Source organism: Colius striatus, chromosome 6 (genome assembly GCF_028858725.1).
Source record: "Colius striatus isolate bColStr4 chromosome 6, bColStr4.1.hap1, whole genome shotgun sequence".
Classification (NCBI taxonomy): Eukaryota; Metazoa; Chordata; class Aves; order Coliiformes; family Coliidae; genus Colius; species Colius striatus.
Window position 1 is genome coordinate 11,658,134 of NC_084764.1, and position 27,291 is coordinate 11,685,424.

Below are 27,291 nucleotides of genomic sequence, written 5' to 3' on the forward strand. Positions count from 1 at the left end.
ACCTCCTGACACCCACCCTTTAGATATTTATAAATGTTAATAAGATCACCCCTCAATCTCCTCTTCTCCAGACTAAACAGCCTGAGTTCCCGCAACCTTTCCTTGTATGAAACATGTTCCATTCCCCTGATCATCTTGGTGGCCCTGCACTGGACTCTCTCCAGGAGTTCTCTGTCTCTCTTGAGCTGAGGAGCCCAGAACTGGACACAGTACTCCAGATGAGGCCTCACCAGGGCAGAGGAGAGGTGGAGAAGAATCTCTCTCGACCTGCTGGCTACACTCTTCTTGATGCATCCCAGGATGCCACTGGCCTTCTTGGCCACGAGGGCACATTGCTGGCTCATATTTAGCTTATTATCAATCAGGACTCCTATCACTCCTATTACTCCTATCATTTGCTCCTTGATAGAAAAGACTGACCGCCACCTCACAAAACCAGGTAGTTGTAGAGAGTGACTGTGTAACCTCTCAGTCTCCTCCAGACTAAACACGCCCAGCTCCCTCTGCTGCTCTTCATCATACTTGCTCTCCAGACCCTTCAACTGCTTCATTGCCCATCTCTGGACATGATCCATCACCTCAGTGTCTTTCTTGCAGTGAGGGGCCCAAAACTGAACACACCACTCAATGGCTGATCATTCATCTCCACTCACCACCCTCCACTACACTGAACCCAGCTACTGGCTCATTCACTCTCCATGTCCAGGTAGTCTTTGCAATTTGCAGAAAGATTGCCTGCAAAACCTATCACCGTCACCTCTTTTGGCAGTGGTGATTTCATGAGGCAGAAAACCAGCCATGAGGAGCTGCACAGTAGCTCATTTCCTGAAGAAGCTGCCTACCAAGAGTTGGTTGATAAAGCACTAATTCTCCTTCAGCCACACTCATCCTGGTCTGAATTTCAACAAGGGACTGAGACATCAAAGAATAGTTGGGATTGAAAGGGACCTTTAGAGATCAAGTCCAACCCCACTGCCAAAGCAGGTCCACCTAGATCAGGTCACACAGGAACGCATCCAGGCGGGTTTTGAAAACCTCCAGAGAAGGAGACTCCACACCCTCCCTGGGCAGCCTGTGCCAGGGCTCCCTCACCCTCACAGTAAAGAAATTTAAGTGGAATTTTTTGTGTTCCAGATTTTGTTCATTAACCCTTACCCTGCAAGGCAGGAACTGGGGTCTGAAGGCCCTCACGATGGTCAGAAGACGCGATGTAATCTCTGTGGCAAGTAGGCTGAGAAACAAAACTTTAAAAAAAGGACAAATGTTTCAAAGAGGAGGAAAAAAAAAAGAGAAAGGAGATAAGAAGGGGGAGAAAAAAAGAAAATGCAAAAAAACCCACCAAGCAAAGCAAAGCATTTTTAAATTTTTCTTCTCAGCCTACTTGCCCCAGAGGTTACATCGCGTTTTCTGACCATCCTGAGGGCCTTTGGACCCCAGATCCTGCCTTCCTGGCTGAGCATCCTGGGGGGGTCTTTTTAAAAAAGAAGAAAAATCTGGTGTCTGAAGAAATATTTAAAAATATATTTTTTTTTAAAAAGAAAACAAAGATGAAGAAGAAGAGAAGGGAGATGAGAAGGAAAATGAAAGAATATTAAAGCGTAGTCAAGAAAAGCGAAGCAACACAATGTAGCTCTCAGCAATGGTCAGCCAGTGAGGCTCAAGTGGGGTGGCCAAGTGAGCACCCCAGGGTTGTCTCCCTACATGAGATGGCTCAGTTGGCCAAAGACCATGCCAGATTGTTCAGAAGACCAAGATGAACCTTGCCTTGTGAAGCTCCATCCTAAGCTCGATCTCTGTTTTCCCCTTGTTAAATTTAATGGAAATTTTTTATACAATCTTGTTCCCCATGTTCTTGTACACCACCTTGTTCTTGTGTTTAATTCATGCTTTAGTTTAAATAATCACTTTTTTTCTCCCTGTTGCTTTCTCCTCTGACATATTTAAAGGCTCCTATCTATGCTCCTCCATTCCTGTTGTTTTGTTGCCATATAAATCAGTTTGGTCTATGATCTTCTAAGACAGACTCTTCATTTCCCTGATCATCAGTTGTTCTGGTCTATCTTTTTCTCTCTTTTTGTAAGTATGGGTGACAAGTGTTGTATATGTTGTTCCAGATTATGTTTTGATACTGCCTTACACATGGCAGCAATGTTTTTCTGATCAGCTAAAGTATCTTGTTGAATATACCCTGTGACTGCTTTTACCCCTTCCATGACTGTGTCACACTGGTGGCTCACTTGCCCTGTAACACATAACTACTTTTCGGTCTTTCTTCAACCTGTTTCTTCCAAATGCTGTGTCCCTGCCTTTACAGCAGGAATTGCTGCTGCCTAGGTATACGACCTTCTGCACTGTGAATTGCTGAAGTCCTTGTACTTTTTCATTATAATTCTACTTGTCCTCTTTGTTGATGAGATATCTTCAGTAAATTTCATTAGCACTTTATTATTATTATCATCACTTTTATGCCTCCATCAGCCCTGCCTAAGAGAAATTATAATAAAAGCTCCTTAACTCTTGTCTTATGCTGTTCCTGCTGGGAACCTCATTCCTTAAGTTATAATACAAAGCTTCTGTTCATCAGTGGCAGAAGCTACGCATGCACCTTTGCCCATCTATTTTTGATGTTGCCTTTCTCCAGTGCAAGAAAGACAAGAGGAAAGCAGATTTCTGAACCACACAGCAGAGAACAGAAGCATGCCATGACAGGATAACTCTTGAGCAGAGCTGAGAGTGGGATCCCTAGATGGACTTGGCAAAGCAGTTGACATACTTATGGAGGAGGACAGAAAAGGACTTGTGCTACTTGTATGTTCCTCCCAAATGTGCTTTCGGAGCCATCGTGGAGGCATGTTTTAGAGGGGTTCAGCAGCAACTAGATCACATTTTGTGGGAGTTAAGCAGTATCTAGCTGTGACCTTTAATCCAAGCACAGAAGAGGCTAGTTATAAAAAAGCAGAACAGCCTCTAGTTTGTGTGGCAGTTCATTGTCTTCAGTCTGGTCAGTTCCAAGGGGGAAGTCTCAGGGCTCTGAGTGCAGCGTTTCCAAATGTTGAGAACAAACCCTAAGCATCTGTAAAAACCACAGAGCGTACAGTTAATACACCCAGATGTGCTGTCAGCCCCACAGCGCTGCATCGCAGTGCATGGAGTGTGTAAATCTTGGAAAGGTTAAAGCTGAGAGGCCAGCGATATGCATAAGGACTCGTGTTCCTTCCAGGAGGAGGAGGGGGGTGAGGTGTTATCATTCTCCATTAATCACATCTCCAACCTGCCTAAATCTTCTGAAAAGAACCAGCAAAGAAAACACCAGCTGCTGTTGCTCCTACTTTTTCCTCCGTACCCACCAGTCTCCCTCCCTCCTCCCTGCCTTCCCCAGACTGTGTTTATTTTTACTGCTTGTGAATCAGCCAGGAACTTGCTCCCTGCAACAGGATCAGCTGAGAACAAGCTGCAGATTGAATGTTCCCTGAAATCCTGGGTTTGTTTTGTAGCTTACAACCAGCAGCAAAACAGTGGAGGAAAGTGGAGAAAGTGATACATGTCTTCTTCCTCACCTGGGGAGATGGGACTTTCATTCTGCAGACAGCGGGACTTCCCCAGCTTGCTCTTTGAATGCACGGGAGCTTTCACTAGAGATTTTGAGCACACTTAACTTAATGAGAGTCACAAAGTGGGCACTTTAGGAAGGGAACCAGTTATGTATGGGCGTGCCTAACTCGTACGGTAACCCAGACTCACTGCGCCAAAACACCACACTGCACTGCAAGCCGCGCAACAGCTCTCCCTTTGGCAACAGCTGCTGCTTCTCATATCACTACGATGCAAGAATTCTCTTGTCTTCTCTTGAATAGCAAAAAGGTTCACCTTCTAAGCTTAGTGAGAACCACCTTGGGTGACCCGGGGTAGCACAGAATGGCAACTGGTGACAGAAAAGTGACTGATGGGAAGGAGAGAGGTGAGAGAGAGGGAAACAAGATGGAAAAGATTTTAAAAAGGAACTGAAACACATTCCCAAAACAGTGTATGTGAGATAACAGAAGAAGAAAAGGTAAATTAATTCTTGGGAGAACAAGCCTCTTCCTCAGCCCGGGCAAGCCTGTCTCTCTGGTGCCTCTCTGAACCTTCACTGTCTTTACCAGAGCACCTATGAGAACAAGACCTGTCCCAGGATGCATTCTCCTGCCTCACAGAATCACAGAATGGTAGGGGTTAGAAGAGACTTCCAAAGGTCACACAGCCCAACCCCCTGCCAAAGCAGGAGCACCTAGATCAGGTCTCTCAGGAACACATCCAGGCAAGTTTTGAAAACCTCCAGAGAAGGAGACTCAACAACCTTCCTGGCCAGCCTGTGCCAGGGCTCCCAGGAAGGAAGATTTTCCTTATGTTTAAGTGGAACTTTATGTGTTCCAGATTATGTCCATTACCTCTAGTTCTGTTGCTGGACACTACAGAAAAAAAGCGTCACCCCATCCTCTTGATATATACCCTTTAGGTACTTATAAATAGTGATAGTGTCCCCTTGCTGCAGAAGGATCCCTAGGAGGATCATGCTATGGATTCCCAAGCAAAGAGAATGTGGGGAACCAGCTTTGTTGACCTGTCCTCCACAGAGCAGGGAAATCCTTATTTACAGAGCCCCCGAAATATTAGCTTTTTCCAGACCCTTGGGATCGAAGAATCCAAAGGCCACCTTGACATTTGCCCTATGACAAATCATGTAATCTGATTTAAATACAGCATTTCAATTTGTTTGCCTCTGAAAGGCATGAAGTGCTGCCCTTGTAAGCTGAACAGAGCAGTGCTAGAGCCATAGTGAGGGCTGCTGGACTCCCCCAAGCAGCTCTTGGCCGCAGCATGCCCTGAGAGGATGGCTTCTCACTGCGGCACTGGCCTTGCTCATCTCTTTTAGACCAAAGTGGCCATTTGCTGCCAAGACTTCTCTGCCAAAAGATAACTTCATAATACTGATAATCAGGTGCCCTGTGATGATAAAGTGCCTGTTGCTTGCCTCCTTACAAAGAGTTTCTTGCTGACAACAAGCTGTCTTATTATGACAAACTACTTGTGCTATGTAAAAAGCAGAACCTTTTACTGAAAAGTGGCAAACAAATCTTATCTTAGCCTAGAAGTGAAGAAAGTGCAATTAATTAATTTGTTTCTGAGTCTGACCTCTAGACATAATAGATTTTATAGCACAGCAATGTACTGTAATTACAGGACAAAACAAGCCTATACCATAGCTTGAAGTTGAGTGTGATATGAGGAGTGAAAGACTGATGTTCAGTGTGGTCAGATGACTAATACACTGGTAGCAATTGAACTGGTTGAGCAAGAGTAACAGGCACCTGAGATAACATTTGATGTCTTGCTGAATAATGATGTTGTTTCCTGTGCTGATTATCTTCCTCCAACCTGGCAATTAACCTGTCCTAACAGCACCGACTGACACACGACATCCAAGACACCACTGCTCCATGTGTACCTGGTGTCATGCCATTGCTCATCCCTATGCTCCTTATCCTCCCTCAGGAGCACTACGAGATTTTCCTGGACTGAATGCAGTAGACATGGCTATATAAACATGTATGACATGATAGATACCTTCTGAGAAACATGCATTAATGATACTCTTCAACCTTGTCTGGGAAAACAAAGAAAAGTTGAAGGTGAGACAACATCACACCTTGATTGCAAAATAATGTTAGGTAAACCTTTAGGGCAGATGAAGGCAGTTTCATCCTAGGATTTATGGGAGGGTTTTTTGGTCTTGAACATTTCCTTTTTGTGATGTTCTTCATCAAGACCTGCAGCACTTTTCCTCCAATGGAGTTCAACAGAGTTCTAGCTCTCTTGCTGTGTTCAGGTGATGATAAAACACTGTTGGATCATTTCATGGTTTAAGCATGACAGATGTCCTACAGTACCCTGTCTCGCTGACTGAGCTCTGTGCAAAATTGCTCTGTGTGCTTCACAAAGTCCTGGAAATTTCCCTGCTTTTTACCGGCACTATAACCCAGTCACAACTTGTCTGAAAAAAAAATGCCAAACCAACAGATGGGATTCTCAGGTGAATTTTCCCTTAAAAAAGGAATAAAAAAGAGAGAGAGAGAAAAAAACCCGCGAACATCAACAAAAGAAATCCTTGAATGTGGAGGCTTCTGGCACACTATTTTGTAAACTTAGTGCAATACTTTTATGTCATATCTTCAAGCAATGCCACTCCTGACCTTTAAAATCTGCAGGGCTCAATTGTCACAGATTTTTAAGGCAACAGGCAATAACAAAAGAATTGCCTTCATAATACCTGCATTGCTTCTCAGATTTTCCTTGGCAGGATTGCATGTGAGGCTCCTAGTGTGTTTGATTGGCAAAGGCTGCCACTGCAAGCTGCTACTGCAAGCAGGGGTGACTCACCTGGGATTTCTATAGCCTGAGCACTAACAAAGAGCCTGTGACTTCCAGTCTGCCTGGGGCTCCTGTCTGCTGCTCTATATGTCTTTGAAGACTACAAGTATTCAGAAAGAGAGGGAGGGAGGCAGAAATAGAGAGACAGGGATAGCAACAAACTCAGATTACAGTTTGTGTACCTGCAAATCCTGTTCCTAAGTAATTCCAATCAATTACAATGCCTGGTCTAATCTGCTTTACAGAGCTACCCTCTACAACCCTTAATCTCAGAAGATGCTTTTGAAAACAAGTGAGCCAGGATTTGGATATGGATAGGGATGATGAGAGCCAAACTCTGGCCTGGTAGCAAGAAATGCTGCCTGATTGTGTAGGCAGTAAAACCAGAGTAGGAGAGTAAGAGTATTCTGTGAGCTGATAAGAGCGGATTAAGGATTTATCACGAGCAAATGGTTAGAAAAGGACGTTATTCAGAAAGGCAGAGTGAGGAATCTCTGCCAATACTTTTCCTTCCCTAATGAACTGACCACTGCTGCAAATGGTTATCTCAGGAGGGTGCTGAGAACTGTCTGCTAGGATGGATAAGATCTTTTAGGTGTTGTAAGAAGGCACGAGTGAATCTTGCTGAAAAGTGATGTTCCAGAAATGCCACACGTGACTCACATTTTCTCCCACATGAGAGGCAGAAGGAAAGACACAAACTGGTAATATTCAGCCTGCTGTTTTGGACCCACTGCCAAAGGCTCCAGGACACTGCAGAGAGGCCTTTGAGCCCTCGTTACATCAGCCTTGAGCGTGCCTCTGCCCCCTCACCGCTGCTGCCGTGGGTGCGTGAGGCAGGGGGTGACCAGGGCAGAGGCAGGAGGACAGCTCATGTAGAAAACAGATTTGCTATGCTTAGATCCTGAGCTTTTTTCTTTCCCCCTATTGTTAAGTGGCATTGAGCACCAGCAAAACAGGAAACCCCTTCCTCCAGCTGCCGACACAGCGAACGCATGGCAGTTACGGGCTGCATGGTAACCTCCCCACACCACTCTGTTCCTAGAAAGTGTCTGGACATTTGGAGGAGTGTTCGCAAAGGGCAAGAAATACTAGTAAAGCTTGAATAAGCAGGTACACTTGGCAGCTCTTACAAGAAGGGAGTACTATTGGAAATATTTGGTGGTGACAGTAAAAACTGTCTCTTTTGTTTCCAAAAATTAGGGCTTACGGAAGTGAGGGAAATAGCGTCTAAACCAATCTCTGTCACCTCTCTCATCTGGTAGCTAACTTAACTGTCTCTTCTTTGTTGTGCTGTCTGACTCTTGCATCAGACATCCCCACTCGAGCTGTGAAGAAACTATTGTTTTGCGGGCACTGCACATTGTGTTGTGATCCTTAAATGTCAGAAGTCCAGCCAGATCTGGCTTTGCTGAGCCGCCTCAGCAGAGGCAGGAAACAGTGCTGCTGAGGTGGTAGGTGACCCTTTTCTTCCTGAGACAGCAACACTCCACTGTATCAAGAGAATAAAGTCTCAATGGGTTTCTGTCCTTCTGAGAAGACTGTAAATGGAGGATAGCAAAGACCTTGTGGCTCCTTTTCTAATTACACATTCCCTGGTGTTCTCTGATATCAAGGAAAATGTTGTCCTCCCTGGTGACATTCTGCTGACCTAGAATTCCCATTGACTTGCTTTGGGTTGTTTTTGTTTTGTTGGTTTTTTTTTTTAACATGATGTGATATTCCTCATTCTGTCTCTTAAAAAATTCCATGGGAAAAAAAAAAATCTGTAAACTCACTGGGAATGTCTGGGGGAAATTTTTCACAACTGCATTTTGTGTTTCTGAAAGTAGGACACATCAGTGTGAAAGAAATGATACTCAGCCCAGTCTCTGTCACCTCATTACTCTTGAGCTCCAACTTAATTACCTCTCTGATGCTTTGTTCATCTCTTAACCAGACATTCTGTGTCTGCTTAGAAATCTGCCATACAAAATGAAGTGATGACTATATACCCTCTTCCTGCTGGAGAGATGAGCTGTGAGGTTTGGTAAATGTTATTTCTAGAGCACCCAGGTGGTGCATTGTATTGTACAGGTCTGATCCTGCACTGCTGGAGTTCACAGATGACTTTCAAAGACCTACTGAAACCACACTGAAAGCTGGTTCACAAAACTGGTTTAAAGATAATAGCAAAGTTTTAACCTCAATGAATTTGTGGTTTACAGTTTAGGGCTCTGACGACAGAGTAATGTCAACAGCTCCCAAATTCTGACCTCCTGTATACTGCTATGGCTGTACTGATGCCAGTGGGATTGCAAGGAAGAAGACTGAGGGTTTATTCTCAGAAAGTCTTTGAGTCCCTTGTGTGAAAGTTCATACCCCAATGTGGACGGGACATGCCTCTATGCCTTGCAAAACTTACTCTTGGTTCAAAGACAGACCAAGCTCTGCTGTTTGAGCAGCCCTGTAAGCCTCAAAAATGTGTGAAGTGTAAACTGAAATTAATTTCACATCTCTAAAAATTTAAAATATATTGGTTTTAAGAGTGACAAATAATATGAGGCATAACTGATGAGATATTATCATTTTGGCCATGGAGAAAATACACTGGGAATTCAACCACCATGGGCATCTCTGGGTTGTGAGGATAAGAGCACATACTGTTACTTTTTTGTTTGGTTTTGTATGAGTGTCTCATTTATCTGGACCCAAACCCAGTGCTACTGCACTTCTAAAGGCTCATTCTGCCAGGCAGTAGAAGGCTCTTCCCAGGCAGTCTATAGTTCACATCCACATGTACAACACAGGGTCTCTTGAGAGCAGCAGCTGCCACCTGAGATCCTGAGAGGTCACAGGGTCAAGCCAGGAAAGCTCAGCTGTGGCACCTCGCAGGTGCACTCCCTCAGAACAACATGTTCTTAAGCTCCCCTCTGCTCTGCTTGCAACTGAAAGTTATTTGGACCAATGTATCTTCAAAACACAGTGTGGATCACAGAATTACAGAATGGCAGGGGTTGGAAGGGACCTCTAGAGATCATCTGATTCAATCCCTTGCTAAAGCAGGTTATCCTTGATCAGGTCACACAGGAACGTGTCCAGGCAGGTTTTGAAAACCTCTAGAGAAGGAGACTACATACTTCTCCTGGGCAGCCTGTGCCAGGGCTCCTTCGGTCTTATAACAAATAAGTTTTTCCTTGTGTTTAAGTGGAATTTTTCATCTTCCAGTTTATGCCCATTACCCCTTGTCCTGTCTCTGGACACTGCAGAAAAAAGTGTTGCCCCATCCCCTTGACATACACCCTTTAGGTACGAATAAGTGATGATGACATCTCCCCCTGGTCTTCTCTGGGCTGAATAGCCCCAGCTCCTGCAGCCTTTCCTCATAAGGTAGATGCTCCATTCCCCTGATCATCTTGGTGGCCCTGTGCTGGACTCTCTCCAGCACTTCCCTGTCCCTCTTGAGCTGGGGAGCCTAGAACTGGACACAGTACTCCAGATGAGGCCTCACCAGGGCAGAGGAGAGAGGAAGAAGAACCTCCCTTGACCAGCTGGCCACACTCTTCTTAATACACTCCAGAATGCCATTGGCCTTCTTGGCCACAAGAGTACACATAATGCATGTCTCTCTATTTTATAATCTGACCATTTTGCCTTGGTTTTGGAGGTCTGTGAGACTGTTTTGTCTGTCCCGTCCTTCAAAAGTAAACACACAAGGTGACACTTTGCTGCGTCTCCCCAGGTGTTTCCTCATACTCTGGGAGTTAACTGAATCACCTCTTTAATGTCACGGTTCCCAGAAGTATGCTGTGCACTGCAGAATTATTCACAGATTGATTACATGCATCTCACTGCAGGGACGCACTCCTGCTGTTGCTTTGAGCCCCCCAGAGTGAGCTGTGCCACAGGGCTTACCTAGAAAGCAGAGATGACTTCCACCATCAGTTGTGCAGATGACCAACTCTGCAACTGGCCTGCCATTCTTTTGGCCTTTTTTTTTTGCCTTTCTTTTTTTAATGAGATGAGGGCATGTCACAAAACCCTTTTGAGCATATGTGAGCTGCTTAATCATATAGTAAATATACATCCATTATCTTCCCTGACAGAGAAGCTTTCTAAAATGTGGACAGCACTTCAAAACCATGAAGCCCTTTTCCAACAGGGAAGCTTTTTGTGTCTCATTCCAGATAGGCTTTGGAAATGTAGGGCATTAGAGTTTTACAAAGTGTATCTATATATATTTCCTGGTCTCCCTGACCAAATATAAATCACCATTCACATGGCTATTACATAGCCTGTTGAACTCAAAGTTACACTTAATCTATCTTTGAAATTCATTTTGTGTAAACAAAACATAGTATTAAATAAGAGGAATTCACTAAGATGAACAGATATGTTTAGGAAAGAGCTCAGGGTACATGAACCAACTCCTACAACATGACAGAACACCTCTTGTTTCTTGTGGAGAGCTTCTTGTTGGAAGCTGGCCTTCTCACCAGGGGCACAGCAGTTTTCTGATGGCTTATCCTCGTCCCAGGAAGATCTACCTAAAATGCCTTGTTTAGATCTCTGTCTGAATCTATAAGGTGTTCAGAATTTCTCTCTTTTTCACAGTTACTGGCTGAGCATGCAAATAACAGTGCCTCTATATCTATTTTGTTCAACAGTTCTCTGATAATCATCCCTTTGCACATCCTTTATTTCTTTTCACAAGGTCTCTTATAAGGAAAGTTAAGACCTAGTCTTGGGACTGACATTCACCTGTACCCATGTAACCTGCTAATGGCTTTGTTGGAAATCCACCTAGCACTAGAAAAAAAAATCACACAAAAACTCTTTGTTGTTCTTGTTAAAATATCTTTTCTTCACTGGCACAGAGCTTGGGGATGTTTTGGTAGCTGCTCCAGGGTTAATAGTCTCTGTGCCAAATCAGCCACTGTTAAATGTTGGCTCTGGAAGGCTTTTCCTTAGCCCATTAATCTCAACTTTGGCAAGGCTGGTGAGGCAGCAAGGTGTGCATCTCTGTTTTTACTGTGCTAATGATAGACTTGTAAAGAAGGGGGGGCTGTTGCTGGGGGTTTGCTATAACACTGACTCTTTTTCCTGGGCATAGCTATACTTTGACATGGTATGCTTGAACTTACAGATCAAAGAGAATTACCAGAATGATCTGCTTGTGAATTGTGGGCCATTATCTGTTATTAACTCATCTTGAGCACTGTGGTGAGAAAACTGTAATTTACAGTACGTTATTACATTTCTACTCACTGTGGTGTGCAGCAGCTGAATGCGTGTGTGTGGCAGTCCATAACGAGAAGTAATCTTTTCTAGCTAATTCAAACAGATCTTTGACAACCTCCATTAAAGGTTGATCAAGAATTCAATTTGCGTCTAATAATTTTGTTTTTCTGCTTTCTGACCCTCCCACCACATCTAGGAGAGAAGCCGGTTTCACCTTCTCCGTTTCTCTTCAGCACTCACTTGCTTCCAGAAAAACTTGGAAGCTCAGCAACAACCTCCTCTAGTTCTCTGCCAGATTTCCTTCAGGATTTAATGATTCAGGTGGCTTCATTTGCTAAATTTTTGCCAAAAAAAAAAAAAGTGGTTCTCCACTGATACCACATAATAAAGTTGAGCAAACAGGAGGGCTGGTAGGAGACTTATTTTTATTGCCTGGCTCTAGTCACATGACAGATCAGGTTACAAAATACTAATACCCCTGCCAGCTCTCAGGATCCAACAATTCCTCTTGCTACTGTTTTAATCCAACCTGTCTTTTCTTTCTTCTTTTTTCTGCACTTTTTTTTCCCTTGAGTGCAGGGGGTGAAGGGGGAGGCACTGGACTGGGGCAGGAGATAGGTGAAAAGCAAGTGTATCATGATTGGGAGTATCCCTTTAGCTCCTCAGTGTTTGTTCAGCACTTTTTCACCAGCTGAATAGCTTATTCCCTCTGAGTGTTGGCAGCTTTTGGCAAAAGTAAAGCAATGTCAGCATTCCCCTGTTCCGTCTATTTTTTGGAAAAGAATCATTAAAAATATTCCGTTTTCACCTTGTTTGCAAGTTGGGATGAAGGCTTCTACCTCAATTAAATTGTGACATTCTGGCTTAAAAAATAACTTCAAGATCAGGAAGATAAGCTAGCATACACATACATACACAAGAAAAATCCTTCTTCTTTCTTAGGGAAAGAAACTTAGCAACTCAGTGGAGCCATGTCTTTTATTGGTAATGAGACAAATATATTTTCAGGAAAAAAATACTGACAAAACAACAGATTTGAATAATGTAAACTTTATGCAGCTCCCTGGAGCTTTTCATAGTGGTTTTCCCCTTGCCCTTTCTTTCAGCAGACAGTAGAGCCAGAAGCTTTGGTGTTTCAGGTTCCTGTAAGAAATCTACCCAGATATGTAGATGGCCAGTATCTTTGTACAGCTGTATCTCTGATGCCGTAGCTATGCTGCTACTCATATCTCAGCCATATAAATGTGTGCACGACAGCGTCCTGAAAGCAACCTCAGCAGCAGAAGTAGCTCCTAACTGTGGGTTGATTTTGTGTGTGTGTGTGTAAAAAGGGGAAAAAACCCTCCATGGTGCTCAGCCCACAGGCACCGATGCTTTTGTTGCATAAAAGGTAGAGAGAACAACTACATATACTTCTCTGCCTGTATGAAAGAAGGGAAGTTAGGAGAACAGTTTAAGGCAACACAAGTTTTCTGTGGTGAATTCAAGAGTCAGAATTCAGGTGAGAGTTGTAGTCCCCACGTTTCAGCTATGAGACCACCCATCTTCTCTTTTGGCAAGCATGAGTGGAAATGCACTTCTGCCTTCCAGTGTCGGTGACTGTGGTAGTTTCCAAGGGGGAATATGTTGCAATTGTTCTAGTTTTTCCATTTCTGCTCTTCTTTCACAAGTCGGCCTATAAAAATCTGCAATGCTATTGCATCACTCTCATTCAGAGTTCTCTGGAAAACATAACCCTACTTCAGTTTCTGGCCAAACAACCTCTTGTAATTAGGAGTGTGTTATGAGGACTCCTGCAACCGGGAAGGGTTAGAGCAAGCATGTGTTAGCAATGAGTTCTTGCATCCACCTATCTTCACTTGTGGACACTGACTGTGAGCTTTTAGGGGCAGGGACCACTACTTACTCCAATTGTACAAAACATTGGCCTGTCAGTACTGCAGACCACAGCACTGATTACGTTCTTTTACAATGGCCGTTTTCAGAGGACTCCTCACTTTGGTTTTTATGGGATTCTGAATGCTATGAAAACAATGAAATTTGTTTTTCTGAAGTCTCTCCTCCTAAACTGCAAATAATACAAGTGCAACACCATAGGGTGGATAATACCATCCACAGTCAGGGAAAGCAGTGTTGGATCTCTACAATTCCTTTGACTCCAATAAAATGGAGTTACTTTAATAAATGGATAGATTTCGATAAACCATGGCAGTGTTGTGATGACCTGCTTCTTGGGTATTTGTTTCCTTGCTCTTTAGACAGTTTCCTTTCTGTGTGTGCAATCACAGCACCATCTACTGCCTCTTGTTTAACCTGCAAAACTGCAGTAAAGGATTATAAATTTAAAAGGACTTTTGAAGTGATTAGACTCTCTGATTATGAAGTGTTGTTTTATATGCAAACCCCCTCACATACCATGAGAATTGTGACACAAGAAGTTGTTTCAGTTCTGTTTAGAATGCAGTCCTGAGCACATAAATGAACAACAATTAATTCCTCAGGTGCTCAAGAACCTACAAGTTTGAGAGTGGTTTTCTTTCTCCTTTTATCTCTAAGTTACTATCTTCCACTTTTCCTAGGTTCACAGAGGAAAAGGAAATAAGTTTTGATAGTGAGAAACATGAAAAGGCACTAGATGAAATGCTGCTTCTGTGTGTTCCCAGATCAGCTAACCTGTGCCTGACAGAAAACTTCTCCTGTCCAGAATCTGGCCCTTAGGAGCTTCAGGTACCATAGGTGTGACATGCCATCTCACCTCACCCAGATTCTGCCTTCGTCTCAGCTGTTTATTGCACAAAGGTAGGGGTCTGGTTCATTTGATCTCCACTCACACTCTTCACCCTCCCAGCCTTCAACTGGTCACGCTCACTGGAACCCTGTGCACCTGCCGTTTCAGCACAGCAAAGGGGAATGGCAGCCAGCCGCAGCTCCGTTTTCACACAAAGCTAACGTGGCTGCCGTTGGCTGCTCAGGCTGCCTGGGACACTGAGGCACATGTGACTTTAAACACCCACTCCAAGGGGTGGGAAGTGGGCAGCCAGAGCTGGCCCATGGCCTTGCAGTGGGAAGCTGGGGGCCGGAGCTGGCCCATGGCCTTGCAGTGGGAAGCTGGGGGCCGGAGCTGGCCCATGGCTGAGTGTGGTGGGAAGCCTGGGGCCAGAGCTGGCCCATGGCTGAGTGCAGTGTGAAGCTTGGGGTTGGAGCCAGTCCATGGCCTCGCAGCAGGAACCACAGGGTCAGAGCTGGCCGATGCTGTTCCACGCCCACGATAAGTGTCCAGCCGCTTGGCTGGCCGTGGGCGACGGCAACTCTCGAGCCACAGTTCTGACCCCATGCCCAGGGAGGCCGCAGGGACCTGGCCACCCAGAGATGAGGCAGCCGTGGGCCTGACGGGTTGCTGCTGCGTGAGGAGTGACTGCCTACACACAAGTTCTTCGCGTGGGGAAAGCCCCGCTTAGCGCCTGGCGCCGCGCTCCCCCCGCCCGGGCCCGCCCCCTGCCCAGCCGCGCGGCGGGGCGGGGCGGGCGGGCGCAGCAGCGCGGCTGACGTGGCGCTACCCGCGGCGGGGGCGGCGCCTCTCCCGCCCCGCCCCGCCCCGCCCCCGCCCCGCCCCGCCTCGCTTCCCGCGGCGCGAGGGGCTGGAGGGGGCGTTGCCGCGCGCGGGCCCGCCCCGCGCCCTGGTGAGCGTCCGTGCGTGCGCGCGCGCGCTGTTTCCGGTCGGGGGTGCAGGATGGTGTTGCTGGAGAGTGAGCAGGTGCGGGCCGGGGCGGCTTCAGGGGCGGGTGGTCGTCGGCCGCGGGGTCTGTCCTGTGCCGCCGGCGGCGGGGTGGGGAGGGAAGGAAGGAAGGAAGCCTCGCAGAGGCCCGGGGTGCCCCAGGGCCCGCGCAGGGCCGTCCCCTCGCCTGCCTTGGCAGCGGAGAAGCGAGCGTCGTCGTCCTCGGTGACTTGCAAGGGAAAGAGAGGGAGCAGGACCGCTGGGGCCGCGGTGGGTCTGCGGGATTTAGACCTCGTTTTCCGGCGTCAGAACCTCGGGCTGGGCCGTCCCTGGCTGGGACCTCGTGTCCTGCCGATTCAGCATGGGAGGGACCGGGAGTTCTCCTTCCCATTGCGCCTGGGGAGAGCCCGTCGAGTGCTTGGAGCGAGGCGAGGGCTGCTCCGGGGAAGCGCGTCGCGGAACAGCACAGAGAGGAGAAACGCCTTTTTGGGGGCCGCCAGCCAAGGATGAGGTGTTTTTCTCTTGCAGTTCCTGACAGAGCTTACCCGACTCTTTCAAAAGTGCAGAACTTCGGGGAGCGTTTTCATAACGCTGAAGAAATGTAAGTTTAAGTCTATGGTTAAATTGAAGAGATGTTCCTCTAAAGCAAACAGTATTTTTAGCATGTATTGTAGAAGATATAGTTGCAGTTCAGAGTGTCTGAAAAGAAGTGGTCATATGGACAAATCAGTCTTAGCAGTGGTACTGATAACCTTGAACATTTCAACTGCAGGAAATACTGTGACTTTCTGATTATTAAACAATATTTGGAAATTCTTAGATTTGTACAAAAAAGGGAATGATAGTCTGGCTTTTGTGTCTCTCTGGTTTCTAGCTGGCAGGCATTACTTGACCAGTCAAGTGTCCTAGGCTGCAGTGTTAAAACACGCTGCTGCTGCTGAAGCAGGCACTTGATACAGCAGGCCAGGGCAAGGATTTACATCTTTTTCAGGGCAGATGCAGTTTATAGAACAGATTCTTCAGGAGTGTTGTGGTTTAACACCAGCCTGCAGCTAAGCACTACACATCTGCTCACTCACACACACCTCCTTCCCTCCACTCCTGAAGAGAATGAGGTTAGGAAAACTAGTGGGTTGAGGTAAAGATAGTTTTATAATTAAAATATACTAAGTAATATAGTGGTAGTAATCATTTTAAAAATGTAAAGGAATATAACAAACAAAAAAAAACAATGCAAAAAACCCACAAGAAAAGTAAGTGGTCACCACCAGCTCCAGACTTTTCCTGAGCCGCAGCCTCTCAGCCAGCTTTCCCTCCAGTTTCTATACTGGGCATGATGCTCAGGTGTGGAATAGCCTTTTGGCTAGTTAAGGCTAGCTGCCCTGGCCATGCTCCTTCCCAGCTTCTTGTGTCCCCCAGCCTCCTCGCTGTTTGGGCAAGGTGAGAAGCAGAAAAGCCCGTGACACTGTGCAAGTCCTTGTCAGCGATAACTGAAACATGAATGTGTTATCCACATTATTCTCATCCTAAATCGAAAACACAACCCTGTGGTATTTAGGAAGAAAATTAATTCAATTCCATCTGAAACCAGGACATGGTGTTACAGAGGAAGGAGTCCGTGGTCATTGTCAGTAATGTCAGTTCAGATAGTCTTAAACTCGCAAGGTGTTTTACAGAGCTCCTCATAAGCAATTTTTAACATCTTGTGTTAGGAGGCATCTGGTGATTTTAGTGAAATGGGAATAAACCTTCTGTCTGTCGATACAGATGATGGCCGAACAAAGCCAGTTCCACGCAAAGGCCATGTGGAAAGTTTCGAACCAGCAGACAATAAGTGTCTTCTAAGAGCAACTGATGGAAAGAAGAAAATTAGCACAGTGGTAAGTGACACCTTTGGGTTAGGATTAGTGGCCCTACTTGTCTTTAATGCCCTATATTTTCAGTGAAATTTGTCTTTACCTGAGTTTTGTGAGCACTACCCTCTTAATTCCAGAGAAACCATATGATAAACACACACCTGAAGGATGCTGAAGTGTTAAGACTTAATGCTTCCACTCAGTGTTACAGATGGGACAGTAGTTTACAGTTTTGCTCTGTATTTTGCTTCTGCAGGATGGCAGAGAGGGACCCTGCCTGTTTTCAACCACCTTGGCTTAAAAGAGTCAGGTGAAGTTGTTTGGAGGGAAGGGGAAAACTACTTCTAGAGAGATATGGGCAGGACAGATATGGGCAGATACAGAAGGAACCTGCAGTATGAGGACAGAAGGTGTGGTTCTGAGAGGAAAAGTCCTGCACACTTACTCAGGCCTCAGGTAGCAGAGATAGTTTCCTGTAGACTTTGATGGAATTACTGAAGATTGTTACAACTCAGGAAAGAATTGAAATGTTCTCAAACTGAAACATAAGGAAAGGGATTCTTATTTCCTGGCAAGAATGTGTGTGCTTGGTTAAACTCTTCTAAGCCTTAATCTTGCCTGATGTGCCTATTTTTTTTTTCTTATTTACAGAGATGTTTGTATTTCAGGAAATGTTAACTGGAAGTTGAATACCTGATGTGTATTTATTTTGAAAGAGATTGGCTAAAGCTTTAGCTGTCTTTAGCTCAATATTTTCTTGGTTAATCTCCAGTATTACTTTTGTAGGTGAGCTCAAAGGAAGTAAATAAATTCCAGATGGTAAGTTTTGCATGCCATTTATTGTCTTTTTCTCTAGGTAGGGGGGAGTGGTCAGTGGGAAGCACTGGACAGCTGTGCATGGGTTGATTCAGTGCTGAGGTGCCATCAGATTCACTTTAGGCTACTCACCTATCTGCATTTGTTTGAAAAATCCCATTGTATTTCATCTAATTTCTGCATTGGTTTAGAAACATTCATTTCCCAGTGTGGAGTGTCAGAACATGATTATCTTATCTGAGAAAATATAGATACTCATGTATTAGCACTATGTAAAAGGTTTTTTCTAGTATATTCTCATTTAAGTATTTGTTCTTTTAATGGTTCCTATTGTTGTTTCAGGCATATTCAAATCTGCTGAGAGCTAACATGGATGGCTTGAAGAAAAAAGACAAGAAAAGCAAAAACAAGAAGAGTAAAGCAACACAGTGATGGGGGCAGTGTCCTGCCGTCGTTATAACAGACTTACCCCTTGCTCAAAGCAAAGTCCATTTCTTTTTGAGTTACCACTTGTCTTTGGCTTTCCTTCCAGCAGGATACTGGGATGTGATCAGTACTTGTGTTTCAAACTGAGAGCAGAAGGTGCTTTCTGAGGACTGTTATATGGCAGGAGTATTTACAGGGTTATACTGGAAGAGCTTTACACTCCGCTGTCAGATAGTTTTGTCCTTATACTACTGGGCTTTTTGTGTTGTACAAGTGGACAGTGTAAAACCTGTTTGGGAGAGAGTAACACAGGGTGGAGGGAAATGCACCATACCAGGGGCAAAGTAAGACTGGCGCAGTCATCTTGGTAACAGATGCTCAATTTTATAGATAAGCCTCAGTAGTACTAGGGAAAGTGGGTGCCAACATATTACCAGGAACAGCAGCTGTTTGTCTTACTCTGAGGGACTTGTCTACATGATGCAGTGCAGATGTCTGTAAGGCTGCCAGTGCAGTGATCAAGGTCTTGCAGAGCCAGGCACCTGGGCCTTTGCTCTGTGCTGATCCAGGTGTGCTGACCTTGGCTCTGGGTTGGGGGAGGGCAGGGCCTGCATCATGTTATCTTCAGACAAGACTTAACAAATGCTCATGTCACCAAAACTTTTTTTAAAGCTTCATCCTTCAGTATATTCAGGGACCTGAACTTCCCCATACTTCACATCTTAAAGTACCTCCTTCATGTGAGCAGCTGTAAAAGATGGATACTTATTTGTTCCTATTAAACACAATGAGAAATGGATTTGGTTGCAATGACTGATGTGGCTTGTCTTGGTGAATTGGTAGGAGTGGTGTGGGTATCTGTGCCTTTAGAACTGACTCCTGATATGCTGGTTTGTGTGTGGCTGCTACAGCTTTCATGGTTCTCAAGTTCCACAAGTTCTTGGGCTTGTCTTTAAAGTTACCTCTACATACTTTGCCTTTCTCTTTGCTGCAAGAAAGGGGCAGAAAAAGGTCAGTAAGTATTTCTTAATTCAGTGAGCCTGATGTGCTAAAGGCAGTCATTGGTTAAAGAAACAGGAGTAAGCTATGTAAACAAAAGGTACAGGATGGGGAGGATGAACACCAGTATATTTCTAGAAATCCCTGCCTTCTATAACTTCAAGAACATGATGGTGGGATTCCCATCATTACCATGACTTTAACTTCAAATTAATCTGATAACTGATGTGAAGAAAGCTAGTTCAAAATGCTGGTTAAACCTCTAGCACATGCAGCTTGCTGTTTCTCTTAAGTGTTAGGTTTAGGTCCTCTAGGTCTGAAACAAGTTTTTCAGATCTTAATTCATCTCTCAGGATGCTGCTGCTTGATTTGAATGTAAAAATACAGGCAGGACAAGCATAGGCTTGCCACAATCTCTGCTTGAAATCTACCATCTCTTAACATAGAAATTAAAACAGTAGGCTTAAAAAAACTCACCACCACAATACAAAAAGCTCATAATATGTATTTAAAGAAGGCCTTTTATTACATTAAAACCTTTCTTAAATCCCGTTTGTTGAAGATAATTCATCCTCTCTCTAATCCATGAACTGAGCTTCACCTTTCAGTACAACTGTTGCACACTGTCGTGGTTTAGGAAGGAGCTGCTTTTTCTTGGTAACGGGGAGGGGGTTGCAATGAAGACCACGTAAAGAGTTCTCAGACTTTCTCCCAGCTCCTGGGTTCAAACCCACCTCCAGCCCATCTGGGCCAATCTGGTGCCTCTGCCATCACTATTTAAGGACAGGAGTTTGAAGTGCTTGGGAGGAGGTGTAAGAGTGGTATAAGATGGAGTTGACCATGTGGACCCTGCAGTCAGAGGAAGAAAGGAGGAGTGACAGACCAGAGACCCCTCTGCAACCCGTGGTGACAACACAAGCTGTGCCCCTGCAACCCATGGGGGGCAATGGCAGGACTGAGAGCCACCAGCAGCTGTGTGAGTGCACCTGGACGGGCAAGAGACTGTGTGAGGAGGATGGCACCGGCTGTGCTGGAGCCTGCAGGCACCAGAGCAGACCCACACAAGAGGCAGAGAGGAGCTGCAGCCTTTGGGATGAATGCACATTGGAACTGCCCTTGCAGGGTTGTCGCAGGGAGGATCGGTGGCAGAGCCCCTCTGTCCTGAGGAAAGACAAATGGCAGAAGCCATCAGGAATAGACTGAAACACCCATTCCCTGCCCCCTGAGCCGTTGAGGGGGTGAGGAGAAAAAGTCACCAGGATCAGGGCTCTGAGCCAAGGAAGAGGGGAATGGTAGGGAGAAGGTGGTCTTAAAAGGGCTGGTTGTTCTCTGCATTGTTGTACCATTCTTGTTTTGTGTTTGTTGTGTTTTGGGGTTTTGTGGTTATGTTTTAGTTTGTGGTGGATTAAATTATTTTCTGCTTTCTTCCCCAAGCCAAGTAGCCTGGTCTGTTTTGTCTTGGACCATGAGCAGCAATTAAGCCCTCCCTGCCCTTTGGCAATTCTCAAGTCTTTGGTACTTGAGTCTAATTTCTCCCTTGATGGGCCTAATCCATGACACACACTGACATAAGATATTCTGGAACTATTTTAAAAACTAAAGTTCTACACTTGCACCAACACCTGGTTATCTCATGTGGTGTAAGAGGCAAGAACCGTGACTGTAGTCAGACTTGCTCCTTAATTGCCTATAAAACATTTATTTCCACTTTGACAGAAATGTACAGGTTTATATTACACATGAAATTCAATCTGGACACATAAAAAGGCATTAGTTGCCTGCTTTGTGTTATTTCAACTTTAAAAAATTCCTTTGGACAAAACATTTGTCTGTTAATAAAAGCATCCTATAAGAGATGCTTTAAGCACTAAAACAACACCTTGTAGTCGTCTCGGTAACTGTACAGGATAAGGGCAGGAACCCTGCAGAGGGAAAGAAAAAGTATGTTTAAACTTTGAAACAGCAGGTTCAAAAGCTACAATAGCTTACTGCTAAGACTTGCCACAGGTAACAGCAAATATTCAGTAGAAAAACTGGTTTTAATTCCTTTGGCTGTGACTGCCATTTTCCTCTTCATTCTCTTTCCATGTATCTATCCTGTTCAGTTTTCAGGGGGTGATGGCTTAAGGCTAAAGCTTTAAGCTGAACAGAGGTTTAACAAAATGTATGGTAAGCACAACCTGCAACAAGACATAAATACCCAGGTCTCATTTCATTGTACTGGTACATGGAACAGTTTAAAATCAGAAGTTTAAAGCTGGGTGTGTCCAGACAATCTGTTTCAGCTGTCTCAGAATCCAACGAGATTGAGTTGGACATAAAATGTTTTTATGTTTAGGAAAGAGAAACAGACTTTACTGTACATGCTGGGAGAGCGTGCATTGTGTTTGCTTAAAGCAAGGCAGTCTGTCAGCTGTGCCAGACTCCTGTTGTATTCCTTGTAAGCAGGAGGAATTCAATGTGCTTGTGAGTTTTAGAAGGCAGGCTTAGTCTGTCCCATGAGAAGAGAGTTACTATCTATCAGAATAGCAGAATACCTGAATGTATCTAGTAGTTTGTAATTCAGTTTTGTGAACAAAGTGGTGAATGGGGTAACAGTGGGAATAAATTTCAGAATTCCTTGAAAAGGTTTAAAAAGCAAATTTACGGGGCAAAGAATTTCCTTTTTACTGCAAGTAAGGATTAGACAACCAGTGAACTCTTCCCCTAGTACTCAAAGAATTATGCACATTTCCTGAGTATTTTTTCCTCCCTCAGGTAGGGGGAAAAAGGGAGGACAAATTAAGAGCAGCTTAATTAGTGAAGTTTGAATAGACAAATAATTGAGATATTTTATGTACCTGGGAGAGCTTAATAAATTTACCTCTTTTCCATTTTGATACTGTAAATTTCATCACAAATTGCTTGTAAGTATGAACATCTCTGTTTTGGCCATCGTGACATCAGTTGTCTCACAGTAGCATCAAAGGCTTGTCTGTCTCTGTCAAACTAATAAAAAAAATTGACAAGGAACTGGGACACAGTTTATATTCTCTTGTGAAGGAAATACTTTTCTCAATAGGATTCAGTCTTCTGAACACCCTGTAATGTCAATACTCCTTAATTAAACAGGATTCAAACAAAATACTTATAAACAACACGTGTTAATTTTTAAAAAATATTTTAAAATATTAAATATTTTATAAAATATATTAAGAATTCAGTGATGAGCTTCTTAACATCAATAGTGTAGTGCTAAAAAGGTGTAAACGAAAGAGAGCTCTTAATTTCACAGTGCCGGATAGCATATGAGAACTGTGGTGTAAGCGTGGTCAAAAATGATGCAAAGCTCACTGTGTGCATTTTTAATTTATTTTAAAAGTACGTTTGGATAGACTGGATTAACGAAATATTTTAAAAATATTTCCAATGTTCCACTGGGGTCCGATTACCAGACAAGCACTGCTTCGGAGCAGCAGATGGAAGAAAGGTATGGAAGTATTAAATCCAGTTCCAGCAAGTGTCATTCTTGAGTTTGCTTTTTAGAGGGTGGAAAGGCATCCATCTCTTAAGTTAAAGAACTTCTGACTTTAAAGCTACTGCTGTCATTAGAGGAAAGAAACAAGCTTTGTCTTTGGTGGTTTTCCTCCCCTTCATTGGGCAGTTTCTGAGTTGTTAAAGGTGTCATAATACTGGAGTCTCCTTCCTTGGAGGTCTTCAAGACTAGCCTGGACACGTTCCTATGCGACCTGATGTAGGTGAACCTGCTTCAGCAGGGGGGTTGGACTAGACAATCTCTAAAGGTCCTTTCCAACCCCTACCATTCTATGATTCTAGGATTTTTATCTTGGCTTTGCTAAAGAGATGATTCAGCTACTGTTCTCAAAACAATTGCCTCTTTATTTTGTATTCTCCTCATTAACAGCTTCAGGAAACACCTCTATTGAAACCGCTATTAATACTTAGTGATTTCTGAAAATGACCCTAAGATTTCAGTTAACTATTCTTGGGAAAAAAAATAGGGCTTTGGATGAGGACTTCCTAATGGTATCTTGTGTAACCTTGGGCATTGGACAAAAAGATCTTCCTAGCCTCAGTCAAGCTCCTTGGGTAAGATAAATAAATCAATCAATCAAGTTTTAAAACTTAATTCAAACTCCTTGAAGGAGAAAAACTACGATGGGTGAGTTTTGCATTCCATTTTACGTTTCATCAGGAACACAATTTTACCATCTATTGTTAAAGTAGGATTTTAATGCCAATACTTAATTGCTTACCTCTAACGATAAGAAGTGTATCACAGTTGCTCTTGGAAGATCTACCTGTAAAAAATATCCAGAAATCAATACTTAACAGTTGTTTTGTTATCAGTTTGCCAACTAGAGTTTAGCTATACTGAAGGGAGTCAGACTTCTTGATACTCAAAGCAGCACTTGTGCTGACAGAGTGGGAATTTAACAAACTTTTAAATATTTTAAACAAATTGTAACAGATTCCATTATAGAAAGTTCCAAAGAGGTATAAGGAAATAGGCAGTATGTTTCCTGAAAAGCATACATCATTTTAAAGTCCTTTGTGACATGGTCAGCAAAGTCTAGAAGCTGTACACAAACAAAAGCTATGTTGGTTTAAATGTAAGGGTACATCTAGCAAGAACAAGTCATTAAATTTACCATAGTAGTTGGCTTAAGTACAGCTTAAGAATTTACAGTTAAATACTTGTTAAATTGTGTTCTATCCAAGTATCCAATACACACAGTGAGATACTTTTCAAGTATTAAAAAAAAAATGACAAAGCTCTTATTTAACCAGAAGTTTGGTTGATTTGTTATCTCTGAAGTGAGAGTACTGGCACTAGTTCCAGATAGCTACTGCATCATCCAATTAAATTAAAAAATTGAAATTACTTAAGGCTTTTGCCAAATACTTACTGCTAAAATCTCAATCTCATTTGTTTTTTGTTGCAGGCTAGAAATGAATGTCTGAAGTCTTGTTTGCACCTGGCAACAAAAGATGGGCAAAATTAAAATACACTGACTGCTTCTGTGACACAGGTTGGGAACACTTAATTTCTATTTCATAGATGATCAGAACAAAAGAGGCTGCTTCTAACAAAAGATGTAGAACTACACTGCATTTAAAGTAAGATTCATTTTTTTGTTGTTGCACAGCCCAATTTAGACAGAAAAGGGCATAAGATTACAGTTCTGTTTTGCCATATACTCTTAAGTACCTTGAAGCAAATAATCCTAAATTAGCAAATTTTAACTTTTGTTTCTAGCATCATTTAATCTTTTCTACATTATTATAAAATCACCCTATAGACAGCATTTTGGGGGTTTTTAAAATCCATCATTTTTCCTAGGCCTTTGAGACAACATAGTGAAATACATGGGAGTATTTGTTACAAACATATTACACATTAAAAGCACACTGATCTTGCACCTCTAAAACACTTCAGCATTTATTATAAAAAACAGAAAATTACATAACCAGAGTTCCTATTAAATTAAGATCTCTAGTATGTATGTACAACGATGGCTTAGCCACAACGTCACAGATAATCCCCAAGATCCAAAATTTTAACAAAAGTTGGTCTTTGCCTTCAACCTTTTGTGTTGCTCATAGTAAGTTAGGTGATGGAGAAAATATCACTTCAGTATACCTGAATTTCTTGACGACGCCTGACACTGGCAGATAATTTTTCAGGAGCTATGACACTAACATTAGGCACCAGAGTTCCATGTGAGTCATATACACCTAAAATGCAAACATGGAGATTTATATCATATCCTCTTTTCATAAAAGTAATAGTGAGAAACAGAAGATTCACAGATTAAAAAGCTAAGTTCTGCACAGTATAGGGTTTGGAAAGCTGCTAAAAACCCCCAAAGTCAGTCAAATAGGACAGTGAAACACACATATGTAAGTTCTTAAGTGCTCACTTACGACTTTGAAGGACTGGTTGTTAAGACTAAGAAATTTTGTATTTTACATCAGTGTTCCCTGAAATTAATAAAAGATTTGAGATAGCTTGTAGAATTATACAGAGGAATATTGTGTACCCTATATATATATATATATATGTATATATATATGTGTATATAAAAATCTATTACAATGAGGCAAATATTTAATGCTCAGTCCCACAGCAGAGTCAATGACAAAATGAACTAATAAACCTCAGCTCCCCCAAATATCAGTCAATGAAATTTGAAATGGCTTACTTTGAAATCCAAATTGGGACCTGTAACTCCACAGACACAAAAAACCTCAAAAAGCCACCTCTCTCCCTCACTGTTTTGCAAGAGGGGTAAAAAGGTGTATCTTTAAAAACAACTACCACCACACTAGAGCAGTATTTAATAATTATAAAAATGATGACCTTTATCCACAAAACAAAACGAAACAGCAAATCTTAGTACAAGAACAGGTCAATCAATGAATGTGGATGTCAACACTAACTATGACACAAGTAATTCTTTATCCGCATGACATTAATTTCTCATCAGCTAGAAAGTGTTCACAATTTTTGCTTTTCCTTCTCCTGAATCACTGCATCAATGAATACATGTATGGGGAACATTCTGTCTGTTGGTCTGAGCACTTACTTCATTAGTTTGAAGTAAGTTTCAGTTTTAGGTCACTTGGAACAACATCTGAGATTAGGAGGAAGTGTCTCTAACCAGATGCACTGCTAGAGAGCATTGTCTTGCTCATTGGTAAAACTTTAAAAATTTGTGTTCCGGCATTATTTTCTTACAAACATTTTTTAAGCATAAAGAGAAACAGTTTATATTTTCTATACCTAGAGACTAAATACCTGAAATGTTAGTAAATGATCCCTTTTGATTTGGTATTGAAAGATTATCTGAGGTTTCTCTAAAAACAAACAAAGACAGTTAGGGAAACAAATTTAAAATAATGAAGAAATACTGTAATAAGACATCATTTCAGATTATCATACAAACGTACTTATTTCATTCCAACAGATAAAGCAATTTATGGATACTTCCCAGCTCCTAGCTGCATATTAAATTGTATTTTGGAAGAGACAGGAAATCATACAAAATTACATTACAAAATCAGATCCAGAAGCAATATTTATGCTTCCTATGGACAAAAAAACTCTGCTCCTCATGATGCAACATTGATTTAGATCCTAATTCTAGATTATTTTGTGATACTATTATCTCTACGTTATTAATTTAATCCACAACTTCTTACAGGTTTCTATGAGATAATACTTAAGTATCAAAATAATATTTATACTTAAAATCACACATATTCAAAATTACTTTGGGTCCCTTTACTTTCCATATTCAGGACTGATTAACAAAGAAATTTGCTAGTGTTACTATAATCATAGTTATTGCATTTCTCTATTTAGTATTACCAAATACAGGTTTTTCTATATTCTCTTCTCAGGATCTAAAAATACGGTAAGTTTTAGAAAGAATTATTTCCTTTTAGAGCTTCTAATAGATCCTGTAGATCTGTCACACACAGGTTAGTTGCAAAGTGAAATGCCAAGAATGGCTGAGGCCAAAAAAAGAGAATGAAGAAGCAGGCAGCAGGAGAGAACAACCACCTGTACTGCACAAATTACTGCTCACATTAAGCATTTCCCAGCTGAACAATTTCCTCCATTGTTAAGTCTATTCAGAAATTCTATGGATGTCAAACCTGTTAGTTTCTGAATTTTAGTTTATGTGGCTAAGCCACATCTCTTCCTGCTGTTGGTACATACATATGTATACACATATAAATATATAACTATACACAGATCAAATATATATTTACAAAGGGATTTGTGCGAAGAACAGCTATGCTGTTTACGCTCACATGTGTGACTGTAGCCTCTCCTGTCAT

At 42.8% G+C, this 27,291-nt stretch overlaps 2 protein-coding genes across 8 annotated transcripts in view; one reads left to right on the forward strand and one right to left on the reverse strand.

Moving 5' to 3' along the window:
* The first annotated feature begins 15,274 nt into the window (after window positions 1–15,274).
* Window positions 15,275–19,240, forward strand: SRP14 (signal recognition particle 14). Its single transcript, XM_061998693.1, has 5 exons — window positions 15,275–15,382; window positions 15,872–15,944; window positions 17,111–17,223; window positions 17,986–18,018; window positions 18,358–19,240. The coding sequence occupies exons 1-5, from the start codon at window positions 15,359–15,361 to the stop codon at window positions 18,445–18,447; spliced, it is 333 nt and encodes a 110-aa protein (XP_061854677.1). The 5' UTR covers window positions 15,275–15,358; the 3' UTR covers window positions 18,448–19,240.
* A 731-nt stretch (window positions 19,241–19,971) lies between these two features.
* Window positions 19,972–27,291, reverse strand: part of EIF2AK4 (eukaryotic translation initiation factor 2 alpha kinase 4) — a 42,057-nt gene continuing 34,737 nt past the window's right edge. For 4 of the 7 annotated variants that reach the window (XM_061998681.1, XM_061998682.1, XM_061998683.1 and 1 more), the window contains 6 exons: window positions 26,243–26,301; window positions 25,085–25,179; window positions 24,351–24,419; window positions 23,697–23,741; window positions 22,304–22,428; window positions 19,972–21,362 (listed from right to left, as the gene is read on the reverse strand). In XM_061998681.1, coding sequence (XP_061854665.1) covers window positions 21,308–21,362; window positions 22,304–22,428; window positions 23,697–23,741; window positions 24,351–24,419; window positions 25,085–25,179; window positions 26,243–26,301 — 448 coding nt within the window. In that variant the 3' untranslated portion in view covers window positions 19,972–21,307. Of the gene's footprint in view, window positions 21,363–22,303; window positions 22,429–23,696; window positions 23,742–24,350; window positions 24,420–25,084; window positions 25,180–26,242; window positions 26,302–27,291 lie in introns of those variants that run through there. The other 3 variants (XM_061998687.1, XM_061998684.1, XM_061998685.1) reach the window with 3 other exon arrangements.